At 40.8% G+C, this 26,786-nt stretch overlaps 1 protein-coding gene across 37 annotated transcripts in view; it reads left to right on the top strand.

Moving 5' to 3' along the window:
* The window catches only part of DAB1 (DAB adaptor protein 1), a 709,559-nt gene that overhangs the window by 514,872 nt on the left and 167,901 nt on the right, over nt 1–26,786 (top strand). For 16 of the 37 annotated variants that reach the window (XM_065553910.1, XM_065553912.1, XM_065553911.1 and 13 more), the window contains exons 1-2: nt 1,538–1,676; nt 12,607–12,809. The exons of 9 other annotated variants lie outside the window; for them this stretch is intronic. In XM_065553910.1, the coding sequence (XP_065409982.1) occupies nt 12,743–12,809 (67 nt within the window). In that variant the 5' untranslated portion in view covers nt 1,538–1,676; nt 12,607–12,742. Of the gene's footprint in view, nt 1–1,537; nt 1,677–12,606; nt 12,810–26,786 lie in introns of those variants that run through there. 12 more of the 37 variants (XM_065553883.1, XM_065553879.1, XM_065553878.1 and 9 more) reach the window with 1 other exon arrangement.

Genomic DNA, 26,786 nt, shown 5'->3' with positions numbered 1-26,786 from the left:
TCAAAACAAAATAACCCAAGCAAAAACTTCCACAGGTTTAAGATTTGGTTCATCTTTTTGTACTGCGTACAAGTTGAGACAAGGGCTATCTTCCTCTGTTTGGAAAACACCAGGTTAATTTTCAGCACTACTGTACGTAAATAATAACAGTAATGTGCAACTGCTTAGAATCGGAGGTTTTAATGAAGGGATTTTGCACTTTACTACAAATTGGATTTCCACTGATGTCAAAAAGTGACATAATGAGTGTTTAATGCACTCAGAAATAATTTGCTTATGAATTTCAACTCTGTTAAAATACTCTCTGTGAGCAGATAGCAGTTCTCTTAATTATTTATTATTTGAAATTATTAACCAATTTCTTTAGTAACTCATTTTTGGTCTGAAAGGCATTCTTGAACAGCTGTTTTGGGGAAAATATTTGAAATGTGTGCAGTGTTTGTTAGTTTCATAAATCACTTGGCATTGTTTCTGTTTTTGACTGGCTGATTTATGTAACTAAGCCGCACAGCACAATGTGTGATATTTTTTGGTGACTGGAAAATTGCTTTTGGTGAATATTTGAGCATAAAGTAAACTTTTCTCAAGTATTTGTGTGAGTAGATTTCAGTTGCTGGAATATTCAAAATACATATATTTATGCTGCAAAGAATGAGCACAAACAGTCAGAATAAATTCCATGTACAAATATACATAGAAAACCTTTTATATCTTACCCCTTGCTCTGTTAATCTGTGAACCAATGTAATAAATAAGTGCTTGGGTTTGTGGTAATCAATCATCAATCTGTTTACAGCGAGACGAAGTACTCTGATTAGTTTTCCTGAATTGGCTGAATGGGAACAATGGTCACATAGAGAAAAGTAGTGGTGCATAAACAGCATGGCATGATTTTTCACTGTTGACATTAAGAAAGTTTGTTTTCTTTGCTGGAAGGAAATGAAATATTCAGCAATGCTAAGGGCACATTTTATAAGCCTAATTTTAGGACCATCTGAGCAAAACTAAAATGAGGCTTGGGAAAATTAGTGTGAAATTCACCTCTCTGCTGAGACATCATGTTAAATCCTATTTCAAAATAGGGCTGAAGTGAGACTTTGCGCAGGCATTGTGCTGGCCTTCTTCATAGGGCTGCATTTCACCCAAAGCGAATGAGAAACAGATCTTTAGTTCAGTCTCACTGGTAACATTGAGAAAATGATCTTGAAATAATATATATGTAGAGGCAGCTGCACTTAGATATTATTCAGAGGGTAGGAAGTTAATACATTCACATTTGCTTCAGCTTACTTGGCCACTTCAAAATGTGGGAAGGCTGTCCAGGTCTTATGACATGAGACTTTAAATTTTTAAACTCTCTAAGCCAATTAGAAGGCTGATTTTAAGAATATTGTAAGTAAAAAAGGTAGTGTCCCTGACATTGCTTTTACCTTCTCCCTGGAGATGCTGCTGACTGGCTACTTAGCACTTTCCTCTAGCATGATGATTACACCATCTCTCTTTAGTAATCATTTAACAGCTCTAATTACAGTATGCTGTGATCCCGGCTGTGTACTTTGTTCTTTGTCCCTTCTTAGTCTTTATCTCCCTTCCTTTTCTTCCTGGTGTTGAGAGGTTGCCAAATGAATATTTCTTCTTCAGCGTTGCAAAAAATAAATCCCAAAGACATAGCTTTGGTAATGTACAAATTTGCTTTTTGTGTTGCTTTAGAATTACAGTATTGTAAACTAGAGTTACGGGGCTTTCCTTCTGATCTCGCCTACACGAGTGTAACTCCGCTGACAGTCATGGAGTTGCACCAAGTTTATACTGATGTGCCTCTATTAAAATCAATGAAGTCCCACCCTATTATAGGCTGATGTAACTCCATGTTTTTATATTAGTGACTGTATTAGCCTTTAGTGAGTTACACTAGTATAAAACTATTGTAAGCGAGATCTGATTCAGGTCCTATATTTGTGACATGTATGTCTTGGTGGTATTTGTTTGTGTGTGTTTCTTTGTTTGGTTTTCTTATACTGAAAACAGAAATTAGCATTTTTCCAGTGCTGTATAGACATTTTAAAGTCTAGATATATTGCGGTCTTGCAGTAATACAAGTGACATGAAAAAGACATTCACTTAATTGAGTTTCATTCCTAAAATAGTAGACTCCTACCCAAATCTGTGGGATTTCCTGTGCTGTTTGGGCACATACCCTTTTTGTCCTCTCTATTCTAATGAAAAGGGACGATGTTGAGTTTTTAAGTGTGTTTCTTTTTGTGCCCTAATCTTCGTTATTTGTAATACCCTTTTAAAAGCTTTGGAAAAAAAACCCCAAACATGGCTGGATGTGAGTGCTGATTTCTAAGCTCTTGGTGACAGAACATTAGATTACAAAAACAATATGTACTTTATTTAGGTCCCTTTTGCAGAACAACCCCCATAGGAGGGGAAACATTACTGTAAAGACTCACCTCATAGGGTATGTTTACACTGCAAATGAAGGTGTTGATTGTAGCCTGGGTAGGCACACCCATGCTAGCTTTGATCTAGGTAGCATGAATAACAATAATAGTGTAGGTGTGGTGGAATGGGCTTCAGCACAGGCCCACAACCCAAGTAGGTACCCAGGCTCCCCAGTAAGCATGTACTCAGGTGGCTAGACTGTGCTGAACCCTGTGATACAATGATTCAAGCCCATTGGGGAGCCTGGGTATGCACTTGCATTGCTAGCCTGTGCTGCCACAGTTATACTACCGTTGTTACTAGCTAGATTAAAGCAATGGTATGGCTTACCATGCTACAGTCTCATCCACACTCGCCGTATAGACACACCCAGAGTTGGAGCTGCATTTTTCACTTCCAAGGGCAGAGACCTGAGACCACAAGTTTACAGCTGCCTATAAAACTCTGCTAGAGGGAGTGCAAAGCACAAGCCCACACTCCTCTCTCTACCTCCCTAGGGTTTCCTACCCCATGAGTGCAAGGTTATTTCCTCAGGGATGTTGCATGCTCTCATAGTGAAGTAGAAGTACAGAATGGAGTTAGTACTGCTTTTAGTAGTATTAGCCCCATGCAGATTTCCAAGCTCGAGTATGCCATAGAGAGTGGCTTCTTCCCTATTCCATTCCCTCTTGCCCTGCAATGGCACTCAGCCTTGTGATATGTCAGATATTGGAAGCAGTGGGGCTATTCATGGTAGTTTTCCCCCCCAAACAGCAGGATTCAAAAAGGGATTGGACATTTATAAAAATAACAAGAATATCCAGAGTTGTTATGATTCATAACAACAATTTTGAAAGGGATGTTAAACCTCATGTTTCAGGATCTAAGCCTATCTCTAACTATTAGAGAGTAGGATGAGACCTAATGTGGGGGACAGATTGCCTTACGTTTGCCTTCTTGTAGGGTCTTACAACTTTATCTGAAGCATCTCGTGTTGGCCATAATTGGAGAGCGAATGCTAGACACAGAGGATCTGGGGTCTGATCCAGTCTGGCAATTCCTGTGTTCTGAGTATTGGAATTTTTAAGTATTCTTTATTGAAATCATGTTGGAGATTTATGTTTTTTAGTGTTTTTCAGTTGTATTGAAAATCCTCCTAGGGAAATGGTTACTCCGTATGTCAGCCTTTGAGTGAATTCCTTAAATCTAGAGCTGATAAAAAATAAGAACTTCTGTCCCGGGGCAAATTCTCAGATTTCAAAATATGGCTTTGTCTTGATTTGGGATGGAAAGTTGAAATCTTAGAATTTTCTTGCAAAATGAAAATATTTTATTTTTACCTTATTGAAATGTTTAATTGTATTGGAAATGATAAATTCAAAATGAAGCACTTCTACCTTATTGAAATGAAACATTTTGATAATTTCCTATTGAAAATTTTGATGAAATTGATGTTATGGCAAAATGTTTTAATTTCACTGAATCTGCATTTTCTAACAGAAATGTTTTCAGCTAGTTTATTTAAATCTAACAGTTTCCACAGAAAAATTAGTGAAGAAATATGTGAAGTTTTATATTGTGAAGAGCGACCTCCAGGAGGAATTTTGGAAATTATTGTTGCAGTCATTGGAATAGTAAAACATCTTACTATTGGGATGCTTTATAGATCCTGGCTTCATAAAGCAACATTTTGGCCAGATCCTCCATGACTTTAATGGGGCTACACTGATTAAAATCAGTTGTGGATCTGGATTACATGCCTGCAAATTTGCCTTGGCATTAGGATAATGTGGCAGATTATAATCCACAATAAATTTAATAAAATTTGTCACTAGGCTCAGCTATATGAACCTTCTTGTAGTTGTTTTTTTTAATAAATAAATCTTCATATAGCAGGTGAATCTAGAATACCTAGAATCCCAAGGGAGTAAGTGAATTGGATTATTTTTTATGACTCCTGATTGCTAAGAAAGTAATTCCCTGATATTGGAAGACTAAGAATGATCCATTTGTGAAAGATAATTATGTCTTATTACAGACATGGTAACGAAAGCATAATACAAATGCATTTTCTTTAGATCAGAGGACGGGGCAGAAGATTTTTGGGGCGGAGTATAGGAATCATGTAAAAATTTTTAGAGGAAAAATAACCACTTAAATAAGAAAAACAAATCGATAAATAATAACACTAAATAAGGGATGTCATAAATTGCCACGGTTTATGAAAATTGAGGGAGGAAATAAGACAAAGAAGTAATCTGCAACTAATCAGAGGCGTGTTTTCTGTACAAAGTATATATTTTACTTTCTAAGACTCTCTGGCTTTTGTGTGTTTGTCTTATGAGGGGAAGAAATTGTTTATAGATTTCCAATTGTAACATCACATATCAAGTTTTCCTTTAACTATATGTGCTATATCTTTTAAACATCAGTAAAGAAATAATGTTTAAATAAAATTATTTAAATACTGAAATGCCACAACAGCATCGTTTGACTATCTCATTGTTGTCTAGAATTAGGCTAATGACAAAACTGGAAAAAAAGAGGCTGAACACATGCTACAGTTCAACCCCGATCATTGTCTTTTGCAGACAAGCCAACATTTTATGCAGTCTTTGCTTTTTTTTATATAACAATTACAACATTTGTTTCTTGAACGCAGGCCCCTCCATATTCAGTCCTTTTTTCTTCCTCTGTCATCTTTTTCTTCCATCACCTCATTGTCTCCATTTGCCTTCTGTCTGAGTCTCAAGGTCTCACCTTTCCATGTCTTCCTCCTTTTCTAGCTCTTGGTTAAAGTTAATGGAAAGACTTTCATTTACTTCCGTGGGCTTTGGATCAGGCCCTAAATTTTCACTTCTGGGCTAGTATAGTGCATCTTTTACAAGATTAGTGCTTTTATATGCACCTACTCCAGCAAGCTCCTCACCAAACTGGAGGACCATCTGTGGAAGTGGGCTGGGTGGGATTCAATAGGGCATCTTCTGGTCAACAGCTGCTAAGGGACTCCACAAGACTCTGTCCCAGAAAAGAGCTCCAGGGCATCTCTCAGGAGTGTGAGGGGATTTTGGAAGAGTGAAGAGCATGTGCCATTTGCGCCACAAACTGTGGCTCCAGTGACCACCAAATGTGCATGAGTTTTTATAGTGGTTCTATGCTTTAATAGCATAAGATTTGTGCCTGTCTAGCAAGGCTTTTTCTCCTATCTTGTGAGCGTTTACTGTATAATTGTTCTGTCGTTTTTTCCTCTTTATTTTTTTATCCTTCTCCAATCACACTTCGTTTAAGACCACTGGAATTGGTTCTATAGCCGTTACCTTGTGAGCACCCAAGTTGGGCACCTTAGAGCAAAGGAAACTGATTTCTAACCATGAGGGAGCTGAAGGTAGTAGCTTGAGTATTTGGTCAAAGCAAGGTGGGGAGCTGGGTTTCTCCTCCCCAGAAGACACTTGGAGGAAGCTACCGTACACCAGTTTGGGTATGGGGAGAACCAAAAGACCTGGGTGACGACAACCTTAATTAAAAATCCTTTCAAAGGCTTTTTTTTTTTTGCTTTCATGTTGATAGACATGAAACAGCTTTTGTGCAGGTGGGGAAATTCTTTACATTTTGAATTGTGAATCCCTGAAGAGAATTCATAGATAAACCCAGGAAGGACCATTCTGACCATCTTGTCTGACCTCCTGCATACCACCGGCCAGAGAAATCACCTAATAATTCCCGCACTGAGCCCAATAGCTTGTGGATGAAAGTAAAAAATGATTTGAAGGAGATCATTTTAATTTTTGTAAGTGCAGAAAGAAAACCCAGGATGATGCATTTAATCAATTTTACAGTATAGAAAATGTGCAACTTCTGCTACTCTTTCAACTGTAAAGTAGAGTTCAAAAAATTCCTTCATTAAAGCTCTAGGTATTATGCCGTTGTAAGAACAATAGAGGATACAGGCTCAGTACTTCTCTCAGAATTAGAAGCCAATTAATTCCAAAATTTCTTGATTGTAGTACTGCTGCATGCACTTAATGAGGGAATGGTAATTGTCAGTATTTTGTTAAAGTGAAGACACGTGACTCTCCTTTAGCAAAATCTGAAGCATGCATATAACATCTTAATAACTGCGGCAGTGGTAAGGCACAACCAGGAAATTGTTAGTCGGTAAATGTAAGACGGTGGGATTTAAAAAAAAACAAAATTGTATGTCTTTAACTAGAGAGAGCACTGGAAGAGCTGCTTAGAGGAAATAGTATCTCATTGATGAAACACATGGCGCAGTACTTCCCACAGTTGGAAGACTATGGTATTTATTAACAGTGACCTAGATTGGAGGAGACAATAAAAGCTGCTGCTCCGAAGAACAGATTGACTGACTGCCATTCTGATCTGGATAATAAACAGCTGAAATATGGACAGTGTATGAAAGTTTACTAACACAGCTTTACACAAAGACCTACAGTTTGAGCAAGAAGGAGGCATTACTGCAATGAACTCATTTTGAACTATACTTTAGTCTGGAATTTACAGATGTTTACATCCAGCCATTTGATTTTACCTAGACAGCTATTGTTTTATTTGAGCGTGTATCAAATCAGGAGGATATGGCCTGACTATATTTTTAAGTAAATTAATATGTAAACCTGTCCAAACATAGATGTTTGTTTATTTAAAATGTTGCTCACTGGGATAGCCTCATGAGGTACACATCTTTTTTTCCATTGAAGTTCTGGTAGGAAATGGTCCTATACTGTAACTTTTACAGTAGAACCTTAGAGTTCCGAACACCTCGGGAATGGAGGTGGTTCGTAACTCTGAAATGTTTGCAACTCTGAACACAACGTTATGGTTGTTCTTTCAAAAGTTTACAACTGAACATTGACCTAATACAGCTCTGCAACTTTACTATGCAGAAGAAAAATGCTGCTTTCCCTTTATTTTTTTTAGTAGTTTACGATTAACACAGTATTGGACAGTATTTGCTTTTTTCTTTTTTCTTTTTGGTCTCTGCTGCTGCCTGATTGCATATTTCTGGTTCCAAATGAGGTTTGTGGTTGACTGGTCAGTTTGTAACTTTATTGTTTGTAACTCTGAGGTTCTACTGTAGCTTACTTCACTGCAGTCCAAACAGTACCATTTGGGCCACTCCATCTAAAATAGATGACACATCTGTTGTTCATTAGCATGGATTTTTATGGGATTAAAACTTGCTTAATTCCTAACAATGTGGGTTCTCTCTGGTCTTCTGTGAAGTTTTCTTTGTTTTGAGGGCTACTATTATGGGTAGGACCCTACCAAATTCATGGCTATGAAACTTGCGTCACGGACCATGAAATCTGGTCTCCCCCCATAAAATCTGGTCCTTTGTGTGCTTTTACCCGATACTATACAGATGTCTCAGGGAGGAGACCAGCGTTTCTCAAATTGGAGGTCCTAACCCAAAGGGGAGTTGCAGGAGGGTCACAAGATTATTTTAGGGGGATCGCAGTATTGCCACCCTTACATCTGTGCTGCCTTCAGAGCTGGGCAGCTGGAGCGCGGCGGCTGTTGGCCGGGCACCAAGCTCTGAAGGCAGCTCCCCACCAGCAGCAGTGCAGAAGTAAGGGTGGCAACACCATACCATGCCATCCTTACTTCTGCGCTGCTGCCTTTACAACTGGGCCACTGGAGAGTGGCAGCTGCTGACTGAGGTCCCAGCTCTGCAGGCAGCAGTGCAGAAGTAAGGGGGCAATATCATACCATGCTCTCCTTACTTCTATGCTGCTCTCTGCCTTCAGAGCTGGGATCCCAGCCAGCAGCCTGTGTTCTTCAGCAGCCCAGCTCAGAAGGCAGTGCCACCGCCAGCAGCAGCATAGACGTAAGGGTAGCAGTACCGCAACCCCCCCTACAATAACCTTATAACCCCCCACAGCTCCTTTTTGGGTCAGGACCCCTACAATTCCAACATTGTGAAATTTCAGATTTAAATAGCTGAAATCATGAAATTTACTATTTTTAAAATCCCATCACTGTGAAATTGACCAAAATGGACCTTGAATTTGGTAGGGTCCTAATTACACATTAATCGTTTGTCATTTGTCTAGTAAAGTAGCTCTTAGTGCATCTTGCAGGATGTATTATATTCTTTTAACTTTTAGATAAAATATATAAACACAAATCATTGGGGTGGGGGAAGAAAGCCAGGCACTCTGACAATTGGTTTCATTATCTTTATCGCTTTAAGTGCTGTTGAACTGAAAATATTAAGGAAACAATGTGAAAATATTAAGTGAAAATATCCCCTCCACTTGTGTTAGTGGAATGGAACTGGTGAAAAATTCTATTCCAAGAATGACCTGTCATCCAATCAGCCATTCGCTTATTTTCATCTCTTCTTTTTGCTTTCCCTTAACTAGGAAAGGTAAATTAAAGTTCCTTTGGGCTTCAAAGTTTTCTGAGGATGTTGTTTTAACAGGCATCTTGACTTTGTAGAGATTCTTTTTTGTTTGCATGTTTTACTTACTCATTAGAGTTTCTAGGGGAGGAGCAAGGAACTTTATATTTTTAAATCAGTTTGGCAGACTTTGAACAGCTATCCTTGCATGTTATATAATTCTCATACAGATTTGAAGAGCTCATTAAAGAAAAAATCCCTGACACACTTCAGGAATATTAAATCACTTCAGATAGTGCATAGAATGTAATGTTATTGAAGCATTTCAAAATGTTAAAAGAGCTTAGATTTAAAAGTGCAAGTGGCTTCAGAGCCTTTGCTGTGAAAAGTGATTTAAACTGTCAAATTTATTCCAAGTTTTGAAGAGCTTTAATCTCCTAAATTGCAAAGAACTGAATTTCTTAATAATTACAAGTTTGTTTGCACTGCGTACTCAGAACTCTGGACTAGATGCTTCTTTCTGCTATGCAAAGGGGAGCGAACACACACCATTCATGAAGTATCAGGGAGTAGCCATGTTAGTCTGTATCCACAAAAACAACAAGGAGTCTGGTGGCACCTTAAAGACTAACAGATTTATTTGAGCATAAGCGTTCATGGGTAAAACAGTCTTTAAGGTGCCACCAGACTCCTTACCATTCATGAAGAAATGTGTCCGAGGAACTCATAAGAAGGAAAAGGAAGGTATGGAGCCTCTTGCCAGGTAATCACTGGCAGCCTTCTTCTGTGGTGACAACCTGGGAAAGTGACCAGCCAGGAGGGCGAAGTAGTGCTATGGAGTAGTCACTCTTCACAGCATGCTCACATAATAACCAGCCATATCTTAGGCAGCAAATCGCCTAAGTCATAGTGACTGAGAAAGATGGCCATCCTGCTAAGGCCTGGCAGGGGGAGCAGACATTCCACTGGAGATCTGTTTTATGCGGAGCCAGGATTCCAAATGGATCTTTGCATTCTTCATTGCTCAGTAGCTAAGCTACCCGTTCCTTCTTTGCATTCATTAATGCCCCACCCACACCATCTGGACTACCTTTTGCAGTAACTTCTCCAATAAGATGTATTTTCCATAAGTAGAGGAGTAAGCATAACATTTTAAAAACTAAAGGTGTATTCTGTTTATGCTTCTAAACTGTTTAAAACTTAAATGATAGGTTGCTCTGTTTTCTTTTTAGCAGGCATTGCATTACAGAAATTCCAAAACTGTGTCCTGTATAAAGTTTTTGGGGAGAGAAGGGGAAGTCGTATTTAGAGAGGAAGGAATGTCTACGCTGCAGTTAAGAAACCTGCGTCTGGCTCTAGGACCCCAGGCTCCAGCCTGAGCTTGAACGTCTACACCACAATTAAACAGCCCCTTAGTCTGAGCCCTCTGAGCTCTAGTCAGCTGGCACAAGCCAGCTACAGGTGTCTAACTGCAGTGCAGACATACCTGAAGGACTGTCTTGTCATTAAGACACTGGACAGAGACTGGTTTCAAATCTTGGCTTTGCAACAGACTTCCTGTGTGGCCTTGGACAAGTTGCTCATCTCTCTGTGCCTCAGTTCCCCATCTGTAACATAGCACAGTAATTCTTCCTGTCTGCCAGCCTTTATTTGTCATGTCTATTCAGACTATAAACTCTTCAGAGCAGGGACTGTCTCGTTATGTGTTGGTACAACACAATGGAACACCTAGCAGAAATGAGACCCTGGTCATGGATGGGGCCTACAGATACTGTTGTAATACAAATGCTGAATAATGTTACAAATTGTTTAATGCAACAAATAAACTGACAGTTTATCCAAGGAGTATGTGACTATATGCAATAGTGCTTGTAATGTTACAGAAATACAGATCATTACGTTTTCTAAAAAGCTATCATAATTCCATACATATAGTAATTAAGACCCTGATGTTTATTTTCTGGCCTTTGATTTATGAAAACATTCTGATATTAAAAGTTAATGGAGGTGGGCACAAACTGCAAGGTTCAGTTACAGAAGTGGAGTCAAATTTTCCCCAAGGTTTGGGTATGATCTGAACCAGGGTTTAGCTTCAGTCTCATCTCTAAAAGTTTAATCTCGAACTATTGAATTGTCAGTCCCATCTCAGGGTCAGGTTATGCCAACTTTATTCCAGTTGAATTGTTCCTTAATCCATCAGTAGCTCTGCTGAAGAAAATTGGGTCATTGACAAAGTGAGGTACTACTCAGTCTGAGGATGCGTGGCACAATATAGCCCATATTTTTCACCTGATTATGTCTACATTAACAGAATCCTTAAGGCTTGTTTGAAAGAAAAGGTATATAGAAAATTCATATGGAATCTTCCTTGTATTTTGAGAACATACTTTATTACAAACATTTACTAAGGTACTGTGAATGGAAATGTATTTTGTTTTATGGTAATGTTATTCCCTTTACGTGCATAGCCCCCTTTTAGTTCTCCATGACTTTTCCAATCCAAACCAGTCCAAAATGGACCCCTCAGTGTCCCCTGCCCATTCATTCTGGGGAACCAATAGTTTCTCTCAACTGCTGCTGCTTCTCAGATTTCCACAATTGTTGATTCTCCTTCTCCAGCTAGGGAAAACAGTCCAGCAGCTGCTGTAAAACAGCCTGCAGAAAATACTTACTTAGCTAGCTAGCAAATGTTGCTCAACCTTTGGACCCTATTTGTGTCCCTCCATGACCCACTTAAATTCCACCAACTCAGTCAGTCACCTCACAGCTGCTGCCAAGACACTGATCTAGCCTGCTGATCAACCCGGTCACATTGTTGACTGAATACCATAATATGTACTCATTTTAGCGAGGCAGCGCAGTCTAATGCAGGGTCCTCAATCAGGGGGTTGTGATGAACAGTTCCAGCAGGGTCACAACCACCCTCCCTTTCTCTATGGCTAAAAGGGCATGGGGTCCTGAAACTCTTTTCTCTTGCAGTGTGGTATCATAGTGTGAAAAAGGTTGAGAATGGCCGAGCTAGTGGGCTAAGAGACCGCTGGTGGGAGGAATCTGAGCTCAGGTCCCCTTAATCACCAGCCACATTAGCTGGTCAGGTGCAAGTGGTGAATAAGGGACTCCATGAAAAGAGGTGAAGTAATTTACTCCTTCCCCAGGACAAGGGAGGAGCAGAGGAGGAGTTGTGAATCTGAGTCTCATGATTGATTCTCTGGGTTGCTCCTGGAGCAGCTGAATTACACACCACGCCTAACCGAGAGCAGGTTGTATTCTCTCTGTCCCATCTGAGATAATATTATCTCATTTGAATTATTAGGGTTAATAATTAGTTAGTGATTGCAAAGTGCTTTGAAGGGAATATTGCTATCTGAGTTCTAAGAATTACCATGATTTTCTTTTAAATAAAACGTAGAAAAACAGATTCCGCTACACTGGGTAGCACCTTATTTGAAAAGTCTCAGCGGGACTACCAGTGGAATAAGATACTACTCAACACGAGTAAGTGTATAAGAATCTGGCCCATCAGGTTTATTTTTCTGTATATGCTCAAGAAAATAAGGGCATAGGTAGGGACCTCACAAAAAGATAAAACTCAAAACTTAGTATTTATACACTCAATCAAGTAATACATTTTATTTTGGAAACATGAAATTTTAAAACTAACATTCATGTGGGTTAGTTATCTGTGACTTCTCCCCATATCTCCCGGATCCTACTGTCCTCCTATAGACCCAGAAAGCATTTTAGATTCCTTTGACAACTTTTTTCTCTTTTTTAACTCAGAAAATGACGGTTAGTGTTTGTTTGTTTGTTTGCAGCACTCAAAAGGAGTGAATGAGATGAGCTATCTGGGTTATAGTATCTGAAGGGCTAAGTTATTCTCTTGGAGAGCCATTCTAAATGAGCCTGACCGAGACACTGGATCTGTGTGAAGAAGACTAAGGATATAATAGGATGTCAACTGAGACAGAACTTCCAGTGGCTGTTAAAACCAGCGCAAAGAAAGACTCCAAAAAGAAAGGTAGTAAGTCCGATTCTCTTTATATTTAATGAAACACTGGTTTTCTTTTACACTTTAATGTATCATAAGCATGCCCAATCCTGTGCTCCTTGTGCAGGTCAAACTGGTGTTAACTTCAATAGAGTTTTGTCTGCTTAGGAAGCATCAGATCTGGTTCTTTCTGTATTCAAAAAAATATCACTTTTAAAACAAATAAGATGCAGAAACACCCTAAGTTACTGCATTATGCTTTATTAGTTTTCTACTTTATAAGCGTGTTGTATTTGTTTTGTTGTGCAAGATAGATAATCTATCTTCAAAAGTATTGGTTTAGCCACTTTTAGCAAAAACTGTTTTTATTTTGTTAGATATTTTTTTGTTGGCAAATAATTCTACTAAATGTTTTGTTTGTGTCATCTTGAACTGAACAAAAGAGGTTAAATGCCCTACTAGTTTGAATCTTATGCAAGGATCTGCATAAAAGACAACAGGATTCTTAAGGGAGACTTACTCCACTAAACCTTCTTTTGGGGTAGACTTCCTACTACTGGGACCTGACCCTCAAAATCCCAGCTAGATTTGGAAGTCCATTAAGCACCTTTAATTATATGCTTAGGAAGAGAGAAGATAAATTAGAAACTTTTTGTTATGAAAACTTTTGAGCTATTGGTCTAAATGCATGAAACGAGATTATTAATTTAACAGACAAACATTAAACATCGTGGTTTAGCTTTGGACAGATAATATTGGAGCTTTGTGGTAGCTGAGAAGGCATTATGTAGATCAGAGGTTCCCAAACTTTTATTTGCTATGCCTGCCTTTGGAGAGTCATATCCCATGTGTGCCTCCCCTGCCCCCCAGCCCTGTCTCCAAGCCCTCTGCTTGACTCCCTCCAGCTTCCTTGCTCTCACTCTGCCAGCTGACTGCTCCCTCAGGTAGCCCTAGCCAGCTCCTCTTTCTCCCTGGCTGCACCGCGATCCCTACCAGGCAGCACCCCGCTGACTCTACTCACTGGCTCCAGCTGCTTCCTCCATGCTGCTGCTGCCTGGACCCTGCTCCCTGTGCCGCTTCCTGTTGCCACTGGCCCAGAGTCTGGGACACGTACAGGAAGGGGTGGGGTCCTGGTGGTAACAGACACTCTGGGAGCTGTCTTGCTCTCCAGTCCCCCTTCTGGGGCCTCCCCTTGTGTGCCGGCTGCTGGACCACTGTGCACAATCCACTGCTGGAAAATCTATGATGTCAATGTAAAGAGGTCCCCTCCCTTGCCAAGATGTACAGTTGAAAGTAGAACTGGTCAAATTATTCATAACCAACAATACTTATTTTCTCTTGGCAATTAATTCCACATCTCTTAATCTCTTTGTTTAATATTCACCAAATATGGTTCAGGCAAACACAAATTTCGGCAGATTGGTTGTTTACACACTGTGATTACTCTATTTGTGGTTTGTGATTGGTAATTTAAGTCACATGGCATTGCGTCTGCTCCATGAATGAATTGGTGAAACTTTTGAAAATAACAAATAATTCGCTTAGGGATTGAGTTTTAGATGAGTAATTTGTGCTAAAATTCATGCAACTTTCCAGATGCACAAACATCGTCACAAATCTTCAGGAGCTGAATGCTTTGTGGAATTATCCCCACGAATGCAAATGAACAGGACTCAGTGCCATTACTGATGAGAATATTCACAAAATATGTTGTATATGATGTGACCAGCTCTAGCAGGAGTCTCCCTTCTCTCCGTCATGGAGAAGTGGCTGAAAAGTGATCAGTGTACAGCAGTAAAACATCTCCAGAATTAATCATTTTCTGTACTGAATGTATAAGTCTGACTGCTTTGAATAACCACCAACAAGCTGCCGGGGTCACAGTAGAATAGGTTTTTTGGACAGGCTATGTATAAAATTCAGGTAATGTATTACCTGTTCAAATCCTAGGTCGTGAAAGTGAGAAGAAACTTGATTTGTTCATTACTTTTCATTGGTTCATGTCACACCATGTATATCTCAGCAAATGAGCCCTAACCTAGAACAGTGTGATATGATGGACATTTGGAAAAAATGGTGGTTTTTAGGTTCATTAACTGACATCAGAGGGGAAGTAGCAAGTGCACAACCTGAAGTTATGTTTGTAGACACTGAGTTCAGTTATCCAATGGAAATGACTATTCCCAAGAAATAAGTCTTTGCTTTATAAAGACTCCAGTGAGTCTGTGTTTGTTTTATGACAGCTGCTTCCATTTAAAAGTAGAGATGTACATCTTTCACAATATAATCTGATATTCTAACGCATACAAGACAACCTACAATATTACGTTGAGCAAATATGTACCTGTAAACTCCAGATCTTTACAGGACAGACTTTCCATAGGTGTGTTGCACATTTAAAATCTATATTGACTGAAAGAGAATAAGCATGGGTTTGGAAATAGGGCATAGGGGCTAAATTGTCTTTCCAGTTGTACCATAGGTTATCTCTGTGTTTTTAGCTACACCACTGAATCTATCTTTGGCTCAGTCTCCCAATCTCTATAAAAGTGATAATATTTCTGGATCTCAAAGGAGTATTGTGAAGCATAATTCATTAATGTTTGTAAGACACATGGAGATCCTCAGGTGGAAAGTGCTACAGCAGTGCAAAATATTGTCATTAAGGAGATGGAAAAAAATGAAAACATGGCTATTAAGTTGATATTGCCAACCCATTTGGGGTGTTGCATAGCTGTTTTCTGCAAATTGATTGAATAACATGAATTCCAAAATTAGAATTTGAATAGCAATTTTATGTATATTATATATATTTTAATCAGATGAGGTACATGCTGGCCACCTAAATCAGAGTGCCTCATTAGCACTTTTTGAGTTTCTCAGAAATGTGGATGTTTCAGAACTAGTTTTTTTTGTTCTGTTTGTTTTTTTATGATTTCCAGTAGGGAAAAAACATAAATAAAATGGAGTATCGATTTAAATCAGGGATCTCAAACTCAAATGACCATGAGGGCTACGTGAGGACTGGTACATTGGCCCAACGGCCGCATCACTGACCACCCCCCCCTGCTGCCCCCTGGCCCCGCCTCTTCCCATCCCTTCCCTGCCCCCATTCCAACCCCTTCCCCAGAGACCCACCCCAACTCTGCCCCCTCCCTGCCCCTATTCCAACACCTTCCCCAAATCCCCGCCCCTGCCATGCCTCTTCTCTGCCTCCTCCCCTGAGCGTGTGGCTCCCCGCTCCTTCCTCCTGGAAAGTGCTAAGTGCTGCTAAACACCTGTTCGGCGGCAGGAAGCACCTGGAAGTAGGCAGAGGAGCGAGGACGTGGTACGCTGGGGGGGTGAGGGGGCGGCGGGTGAGGGGAGCTTGGCGGCCGTAGGAAATAACTCGGTGGGAGGGGCGGCACGGGGAGCTTGGTGGGCTGCAGCAAATAACTCCGCGGGCCGCGTGTTTGAGACCCCTGATTTAAGTGCTCTGTCTGTGATTGATACTGGTAATGTCTTGAATGGCGATAATAAGTTGACAGCTTAGTTTTTAACTTGACTTACATACTGGACAAAAAAGTTACTATAAATAGCTGGTATTAGCAGTAGTCTGATTATGCCAATACAAGAGATTCTACAATGTTATTCTGATGTATAGAGCTAGTTGAAATTTTTCGACTAAACTATTTTCATGCTGAAAAATGGAGTTTCATCAAAAAACAAAATGAGAATGTCGTTTAAAATTAAACTTGTCTATGAAAAAAGTTTGAAATGAAACATAATGAAAATTTGAGGAATCTCTAACAAATTACTTTTTTTGCCTTATTGCCTCATACAAGGTGATCCTGGACAAAGGGTGTTAGTGATTTGTAAAGAGGCATATAACATGCAAGTACAATTTATTGTCTCAGGCTTGCAGTACAGTTTATCATGGGCTTACTCATTTGCAGGAGTTCATGGTGCCCACATTCTGCAATGCATCGACGGCCTATTCCATGTATGCACTTACGGTGCTATAAAAAGAATTGATTAATAATAGTATTGAAAGGTTTTAAATAACATAGGACCAGTCTAGCTCAGGAACTGCCCGCTGCCCTCTGTTTATATCACGGCAACTGAGATCTGTAGGATTGGCCATGTTGATTCTCCCTGAATATACTGGGAGGGCTCAGTTGAGGGCCCACATTGGAGCAAAAGCACAGGAGTGGTACCCTGCAGGGCTAAGTTAAGCCTTTTGTGTTACTTTTTGCATAGTGCCCCTCAGATTTTAGCAGTGGCCCTGGTTTCTGCCATAACTTTGAATTCAGTGATTGTTGTTGCTCTTAATATTATGTATTAGCTGTATTACAGTAGTGCCAGGAAGCCAGACCCTCTTCTTTCTAGTACTGTATGCACCCATAGTGACAAACAGTCCATACATAAAGAGCTGACAATCAAAACAGTCTAGACAGCCAGCCATCCTGACACCACTTTCATTTGTTCCTTTACAAACAAAAAAATCCTTTAATTTTTATGGATATTTTAGCTTTGAATATCAACAGGATTTGATGTTAGTTTAGTCAGGTGGCTGACAGAGATGTGTGGTTTAAATTTGTGACACTCGTTATTGTGCTGAATCTGCAGCTGCGGATCATGTTAGGGATATTGCTGCAAAGAAGTCTTAAGATTAGTTAATGGTTGTGTAAGGGGACTGTTGCCCCCTTACTAACACTCAGTGGGGGTGTTTGGGTTGCTAGCTCCCAGCACTAAAAGGGGAAGGGTCGATGGCAAATCAGGAGCCTGAGACTGACTGTCCCCAGGAACAATGGGGAGAGGCCAATGCTCCAGATCAGCCTGATTGACAGGGCGGGCAGGCTAATCAGAGAGTCAGGAGGCCGGGGGGGTCCCGTCCTCCGTGTGAACTGGAATGGCCTGAGTCAGACAGAGTGGGGCCGAGCTAAGGAGAGAGCAGGGGCCCGAGCCGAGCTGCTGGGAGCAGAGCTGCAGCCCCAAAGCCAGAGCACAGCCCAGAGAGAGCAGAGCTGCCCTGGGGGCAGAGCTGTAGCAACCAGAGCCAGAGGGGCCAGACAAGCAGCCAGGAAGCAGGTCAGAGCTGGGAGCAGAGTCACAGAAGCAGCCTGCAGAGCAGAGCTGTCCTGGGGGCAGAGCTGCAGCAACCAGAGCCAGAGAGGCCAGAGAAGCAGCCCAGGGAGCTGAAGGCAGAGCAGCAGCAGCAGCCGTGCTGAGGCAGAGTGGAGCTGGAGCCGGGGCTGGAGCAGTCCAGAGCTGGGGCTGGGGCAGTCCGGAGCCGTGTGCAGTCCGAGTGCGGTGAGCAGCTGGGGGGAGCAAGGGGGACCCTGGGCAGTGGGCCCAGCACAGGGAGACGCCTCAGCCAAGAGGCCTTGCAGGCCAGACTTGCAGGGGGATCATAACCCCGACCGGGCGGGGGCGACGCTGGGAAGAAGGGTCCTGCCACCTAGAGCCTGAGAGCGTGTGGCCACCACCAGAGCAAGTGTCCAACCCACAGCGTCCCTGCAGCACAGACAGGGCCTGAGAAGCAGGCCTGGGACCTACAAGGAACAGACTGAACTGCCCTGACGTTCCAGAGACACTGTTTGTAATGTTCCCCGCCACAGAGTGGGGTGATGTGTTTTCCTTTAACCTTTCCCATTTTTTCCTTATTCTTTTTTAAAATTAATTGTTAATTAAACAACTTGTATTTGCTTTAAATTGTATGGAATAATCAGTGGGTCAGGGAGGTGCCCAGTGCAGAGAGAGTACCCCGGAGTGGGGACACCCTAGCCCCTGTCCTAGGTGACCACAGCAGGGTTGGGGGTCGAGCCCCCCAGGAATCCTGGGCCCAGCCTTGTTGGGGTTACGAGGACTCAGCCAGACAGGAGAGTGGAAGGGGAGCCCTCAAGGGCAGGGAGGCCTCTGGGTAAAGGAAGTGGGAGCGAGGACTCAGATCCTTTCGCTAGTCCACTTCACCGGGGTAGTGCAGAAGCCAGGAAAGTTCCCCACAATAGCGGGACCATTCCCCCGCTTACAGTTGGAAAAGGTTTCTGAGTGCTGTTCACTGTTGAGATCTCTTAACCTTTCTTTAATGCCTTCAGATATATCTCCACGTGTTTTCATTTGAATAATCTGCCTTAGATATAAAACAAAGTGCCGCTTTGCATCTCTACAGGGCCTTTTAGGTTTTATTTGTCTGCTTCTGGTTATTAAAGCGATATAGACACTGTCAGGTCAAATTTATATTTCGTGGCTGTGGCTGGTGAGTAGAAAAAGGCAAATCATTAGGAAGAAAAGATCCAGTGTACACCCTTAACTACACTCTGTACATAGAGACCATGACAACGGTCCTGCTGCTAAGGTCACTGAAGTCCATTTGAAGGGTCCCATTGACTTCTGTGGGGTAGGCAGTAGGTCAAATGCGTCTAAATTTTGCTGTTGGGACACTCTCCTCAGAATATGAGCCAGAACTGTAAGCCACAGTGTTACCTCTCTGCCTCAGCAAGAAATAACTTTATTGAAGCTTAAATCTCATGTCTGCTCCCTGCCACACCAGTCTGGTCACCTCACCAGCAAACTCTTCAAGACTCTGCCAGTCTTAACCTTGCCTTGCAAGTAACAATCAGTGAACTCTAGTTCCTGAGTTCGCCAGAGATATTTCTGGGCTGTGTCCAGTCCCCCTCACTGGACACGCCCAGAAATTTTTAAGTTTGCAGCCTCCAAAGAGACAGAGTACACACATCAGCCTGATATGTTAGCTAAGGACTCAGTCTTAACTTCAATTTAGCAGCACTGAGATGGCGTATCATAAAACTAAGTATAAGATTATTGATAAAGAACATAGATTTAAATGAAACTAAGCAAGAAGACACCAAAAATGGTCACAAACAAAACAGAATAAAACACGCTTTCTAGTGTCCAAGACTTAACTTTAGCAGGATGCAATCTGTGTTTTCTCACTTACATCAAGCTAACAGCCTCTCCAGCTCTTCCAGTAGGAGGATCCAATGTTCACAGAATCAAAGAGTGCCGTCCCCTTTATTCCCTAAGTGATATCTTTTTGCTCCTTTTATATTTCCCCAAGTCCATAGTTTTTGTCTCAAGAACCATAAAGATCTCTTGGGGGTTCAGACTCTGATGTGTCCCCCTGGTATGCTCAGTAGGATGTTCCCTCCATTACTTGTTAGCTAGATTTCTTTGTTTACCTTAGCTGTAAATGTATTTTCATTGTCCTCTGCCTGTAATCAAGCCAGACAGACAGATGAACCCATATTCCTTTGTCTAGGGCAGGCTTGTTTATTCACTGCCTCCGAAAAATATGTTAACATATTTCCAGCACACAATCCTTGCATACATCGCACAGTGATATTCATGACCAGTGTCTCACCAGTTTTTATATGATATTTTACTTGATTCACTTTTATAGTTCAATAATATTGTATACAGTCAGTTGATTCAGTTGTGGTTCTGACCCACTGTTTTCCCCGTGGGGTGTTTGGACCTTGATTGGTACAGTTACAGGGATTTCTTAATAAATTCAGCTTCTAAATTGATCTTTTTTTTACCTTGCTGGGAGATGGGGAGAGGAAGGCTTAGGTGGAGAAAGATGTAGGCAGGTGTCGTAGATAGCCACAGGAAACAGGATTCCCAAGGTGGGGAGGAGGAGTTCTACAACAGCTGAGCCAAATGACAAATACTGTTCCTGCAAAATCACAGAATTTATGAGACCCTGTTTATGTATCTGGAACAGCTGTCGTTTTGTGTGGTACTATAGTCATTCAAACTCATTCCCTTACAGGAAAGGTATATTGTAATTTCCTCATTAAGCATTATTGTGACAATGTTTCTCTTGCTATAAACTTTTCAGTCATTCTCATATCTTTTTGCTCTCTTTCCATTATCACTAGAGTTGATTTGTAAAACTATTTCTGTCCAACAGTGAGCAATTATTATTAAGATACGATATATAAAATCCTCTCAGAGGCTGATGTGAAGGTTCTGCTTATTTAGGATAACACATGCTATACACCACAGCTGCAAAACTGTACAGTAACATGAATGGTAGTTGGATTTCCTACATCAACACTGTCACCTTGATGAATTGAGAAAATTAGACCATTAAAAATGTGAAGTACTAATTTTGCCTTTTATTCAATCAATAGTGATAATATTTGTCTATTTATATTATAAGCCTCCGGGGTTTGATGGTCTGTAGTAATGCTACCTGTACATATTCCCAGCCACAAGTGTATGTCAGGGATTTTAACTGATTTCATTTAGGATGGGGGTATACAAACTCTGATGAGCATAGCATTTGTCAACGTAATTGGTCTGTTGCTCTTTACTACATATCTTGTCATGAGTCTAAGCAACTAGGGACCTTCATTTCAATTTGACCTCAGCAATCCTCCCCCCTTGATCTCACTCTGTCACATGAGCTGACAGTGCACCATATGTCGTTAGAAAGGATTATACTTCTGCCATTCCCCACCGCCAGCCCTAATCTCAATGCCTTTGTTGGTTGCGAGCCACTCGTCGTATTGTAAGTGATTCCCGTGCTGCAACTACTTAGAGAGACCTTGCTGGAATTTTAAAAGGCATCCTGAAGAAATTTCACATAGCTAATTAAGTGTCTTGTAGGTCACTTCCCCACAAATTGGACATTCCATAGCAAGTGTGTGGCCATTTGTTAATGATTCAGACTACACTACTTAGAAACTGGCTGTTCTTCTCAATGCATCGTTTGATTGACTTGGTTTGCTGAGTAGTGAATAAGCCTCGGGTGTTAGTAGCCTTGGGGTAGGGAATTGTAAGTTTTTATTAGTCATCCTTGATAAAAATGTGAACCACTTGTGGTCTTGTAGTACATGGAGAAATCCCACTGTGTAAATATTTATGGACCATGAATCAAATATGAAATATTTACTTCAGTCTCTTGGAATTACAAATGACTTAATAATCCCTTTTGGGAACTGGTTTGCCTTGGTTAAGGATCCATGTTAATACTGTACATGGAAAATCTCCTTGTGGAATTTAACTTACACAGTGGCAAGTAAATGAAAAGTTTAATGGAGGTGAACCAAACTATCAAATTTGGATGCAGATTCTGAATCCACCAGTTTTTGCCCATATCAGTTTTAATTAAGAAACTTCATTTGACAGTTACCACACTCATTTCTGTATTTGACATTTTTTAGATGGTTTTTGCTAGTTAAACTGCTGACCATCACATTTCTTAACTCTCTTTTTCAAAAGTGACTTAAGCATTTAGGAGCCTAAAGACAAGTCTACCCTACAAAATTAAGTCGACCTAAGTTACATCGGTATTCAGCCACCACAGTAATTACATTGCTTTTGCACGTCCACGCTCCTTGTGTTGGCGGTGCACATCCTCACCAGGAGCGCTTACATTGATTTAGCTGTCAGTGTGGGGCATTGTGGAATGGCTTCTGAAGGCAGCAACAGTTGATGTAAGCAATGCAGTGTCTACACTGACACTGCGTCGATGTAACTACATTATCAAGTGCTACCCTCTCATGGCGGTGGATTATTAAGTCGGGTTAGTGGGCGAGTGACATCGGTGGGAGCTAAATTTAAGTGTAGACCAGGGGTCGGCAACGTTTGGCATGCGGCTCGCCAGGGTAAGCACCCTAGCGGGCCGGGCCAGTTTTATTTACCTGCTGACGCGGCAGGTTCGGCCGATCGTGGCCTCCACTGGCCGCGGTTTGACGTCCCGGGCCAATGGGGGCGGCGAGAAGCCGCGGCCAGCACATCACTTGCCCAGCTGCTTCTCGCTGCCCCCATTGGCCCGGGACGGCGAACCGCGGCCAGTGGGGGCCGCGATCGGCCGAACCTGCCGCGTCAGCAGGTAAATAAAACTGGCCCGGCCCGCCAGGGTGCTTACCCTGGCGAGCCGCTTGCCGAACGTTGCCGACCCCTGGTGTAGACACTTAGAGTTAGATTGACGTAAGCCACCTTACATCAGCCTAACTCTATAATGTAGACCAGGGCTTAGACTTAATGAGAGGTAGGCTCCTCAGCCACTTTGGTGCTTTTGAAAACTCCAGCCTAGGTCATGCTCAAGTTGAAGCTTACTTGTGAGGCTGCATGAGATGTTCCAGTAGTTAAGTCTATCTCAGGTAGCCTCTAGTCAGATGGGCATTTATCAGCCCCATGGGGCCCAGGCTTTGCATTGATTATTTTGGATCATAAAAATAGCCTTTTTGTTTGTTTATTTTGGCAAAAAGTTGCATTTCCATCTAGTTTGGATTTTATTTGGGTCCAAACATGAATATATCCCTAGATTCATTTCTCCAAATTAAGGACTATTTGTATTCAGGCAGGAATAAATATAAATCAGAACCCCGATAAAGAAAAGAATTGAGTGCTAAGCAGTCCCACCACTCTCTTTTTGGAGGGAACATAGGAAAAAAGAGGGAGGATAGAGAAAAGATCTGAAAAAAGAAAGGGAGAAGACATCTAACTTACCTTTTCTTTTCTCTGATATTTTTCTTTCTTAAATACCTGATCCTTTCTTCTTTGTTTTTGTCTACTGGCTCAAATTCTCTGGCCCACCAGTATTATTTTTCCACCTATAGGCATTTTTCTGCCTACAACTGTTATCTGTAATGAATTCCCACTTTCAGAACCAACGCATCCTTTCAGGAGCTGACAGGTGGTGATGCCTTATGAAGGTCCTAAATTTCGTGCAGAAGGAGACCGGAGGTCGTATAATGGCCAGCCATGTTTATACTTGTTCATGGGACCAATAAGCTGTTACACTGTGCTGGGTCTTTTCATTTAGAGTCACGCTTGACACTTCAGAGTTTCACCAGCCCACACACTTTAATGAAAGGTGCTCTAGAAATAGAATGTATCATTGAAATCTTTTAGAATTTCCAGTTGCTTATTCTGACTTCAAATGCAGTTATCAAAAAGTGACTGTAAAATGACACCTTCTTACTCAATAGAGATATCTGCTCCCCGGGTGTAACCAGAGTCACATCTGCTGACTGTAATGAAGACTAGATTCTTACTATGTTTTTTTTTCCTGATAATTTTTCACAACTTCCTCATGCGAATGTGAGTTGAGTTCTATTCTGTCTTGCGATTCTTCAATATAATTATTAATTAACTTCCACTTCCAGAATCACCATTGCTGGTAATGCACAAGCTGGGGGGAAGAAAGAGCTTGACTTTCAGATGACCAGTTAAAATTGTGCTACTGGCAGTTAGGAAAACTGAAAATAGAGCAGATTTGAGATGGAAGTCATAGAGACGCAATTCACATGCAACTCCATGGTGCGTTTTTTCCAGCTTCATATCCAGACTAGAACTGCAGCTTAAAGTAATATTTCTTTTTATGATTTGAATAGTTTTATGAGACAGTAACTGTATTTTATCAGATTTGTTTTTAGTCTTTTAAAATACGAAACGTCCAGAGTCAATAGTAATACAGGGCCATGAGTAGCACAGTAATAGCCTGTGTTAAGTTGAGTCTAGTTTTTGGACATTACAAATTATGGGTATTGTAAACAATGAAAAACATGTGAATTTGCTCACATTATGATCTGGTAACGAAGCAATTGAAGTGCCATCACTGTAGTGAGATAGTCCCAAGTTTTCATAATGTGCTTTCTTTTGATTTATTTTTCTGTTTAGTTTGTAGATGGCTGTGATGCATGCTGGTATCCGGAAAAACAAATGTAGATTTTATTTAATGAGAAATCAAAGAGAATCACTGTCAGGAGCTTATTTTGTTGATGGGGAGTAGACTTATTTATGTTTCCCCACAGTAAGTACATGAGTTTTTCAATAATTTATGGATCAAGTACAACAAAATTAATTGATATACTAATTGAGGTCAGATGCTTTGCTATAACAAACCTCTTGTGTGAAATAGTTACTGACAGCATTAACTGGAGATCTTTTGAGTGTTGGTATAAGTTCTGAATTCATTGTCAAGTGGAAATAGAATGGGAAAATCATTAATCTTGGCATTATATAGATATAATCCACAAGACATGGCTATCAAATAATTACTGTTGCAAATTCAGCGTGAGCGGGTCCTGTTTTAAATATCCTGTCTAGACAAAATTGGTTACACCGTTGTGCTGACTAAACAATTTTAGTTGAGGGAGTGACATCCTGCTTAAAACTACATTTACAATTGCATTGAATTGAGACACACCTCTATGTAAGTTGGGGAGAGTTCCCTTTCTTTGTTGTTGTTTGGCCAAAGGAGCTGAGAGTCTGATCAGTGTGGGATTAACTTTCTTAAGTCTTTCTTATGTTACCATTTCTCCGTATTGTAAAAGATAGACAAAACCTTGCACCTGAAACTAATAATTAGGAGCCTACTGCAGTGTATGTCCTAAATGAGGATTTGACCTCATAACCCATTCAGATGAAGGTGAAAATGCAGGAATGTAATACTGCACTATAAGACTGTGTCTGCACTAGGAAATGTACCTGTTGCTGACAGTGAATGTCAGCAATGGGTCCAGCTGACCCACTGCTGCAAATGGTTTTACTGTACATATAGATGAGGCCAGAAAAAATGGTTGAGCCCTGCTTGGAGCATCTCACAAAGAAGGGTGGTGTGTGGGCAGAGCTATCAGACAGGCCAGCAAATTAAATTTTCAGGCAAATGTGCTTGATCTAACGCCATTTGAAATCTGTAGAAAGGCTCCCAACAGGCTTGCTATGAAGACTTCAGTGTGTGTCAGGGAAATTCTGTTCAGAGGATTCTAGAAGGAGAAAATCCACCCCCAAAATACTAGACTATCATGTAATGAATGTAACTGAGCAGGAATTACTGTCTTCATCCAGATTAGTAGCTAAAATGCATCTAGAGGGCTGGATTAGTGACTAGATCCTTGTGTGTCTGAGAAAGCAATATCCCACAGGGACAGCCATGTTGATAATGATAACACTTTTATGCCATCTTTAATCCAAAATTTTCAACTTTGCTTAATAAAAATATTAATGAATGATATTCCTAGTAAGCTGGTTGCATTGGGTGCACGTTAACATTGCTATTGTTTTGAAAGATTGTGCTGTTTCCAGCCACATATGGGGAATTCTGCTAGGAATGGTAGAATCTTGCACAGTGGTACCTGCTCTAAGTACAGTATAAACACCCCCATTGTAAGCATAATTGTTTCCACTTTGCAGATGGGAAAGTTTAGGCTTAGACAGGTGTAGGGCCCTATTCTGTCCCCAAATACATTGATGGTATTGAAAGCCTTGCCAGTTTTACCTGAAATAAAGAGGTATTGTTATATTCATGTCTGCAATGATGTGCTGCACATTCCTGGGCTTATTATAGGAAATAACTTGAAAATTGTCAATGCAAAGGTCAGCTAGCTGCAAATCTTATTTAGTTATTATTTATGGAAATTAACAAGCTTCCATGTATTTCACTGTACCTGGGTGAAACTTACACGACTGCAAAGATAGTTGCCGCTAATTTATCTGAAGGCAGAATTGATCCCTTACTGACTTATCCAAGATCACGGAGCAAAGAAGTGGCAGAGACGGGTACATAACCTAAGGCTGCCAATTCCCAGTCGTGTGCTCTAACTATCTCAGTAACAGTATATTGGTCAATCCATTGATCAACTTCTAGCAAAACAAATGCAAAGCAAAGTATGACTAGAAAAGTGTATTGGTTTCAGTTATCCTATCCAAGAAGCCAGACACCTAAGTACGCATCTAGTTAATATCCTAATACATTCACAGTCGTTAAAAAAAAAAATCACAAAAATCTTCACCTTTAAAGCTCTAGACTTTTTGAATACAACAGTAACTTATTCATAAGTATACGTTGCCCTTTTGATATATGCTGTAACTGAATTTGTAAGCCCTTCATGCATTTCATATGACTTGTTCCTATCCTAGGAGTTCAAAGAGCTGTAGAGTGAACCCGACTAGATAACAAGCTGAGCCTCACAACGATGTATGTGTCAGGCACTGACATTCATTTTATTCCTTAGGAATAAAGAAAATATGTGGTTGTGATTCTTGTAG

The sequence above is a fragment of the Chrysemys picta genome, chromosome 8, assembly GCF_011386835.1.
Source record: "Chrysemys picta bellii isolate R12L10 chromosome 8, ASM1138683v2, whole genome shotgun sequence".
NCBI classification, from domain to species: domain Eukaryota; kingdom Metazoa; phylum Chordata; order Testudines; family Emydidae; genus Chrysemys; species Chrysemys picta.
Note: the sequence above shows the minus strand (reverse complement) of the source record. Positions and strands in the feature narration are given on the sequence as shown.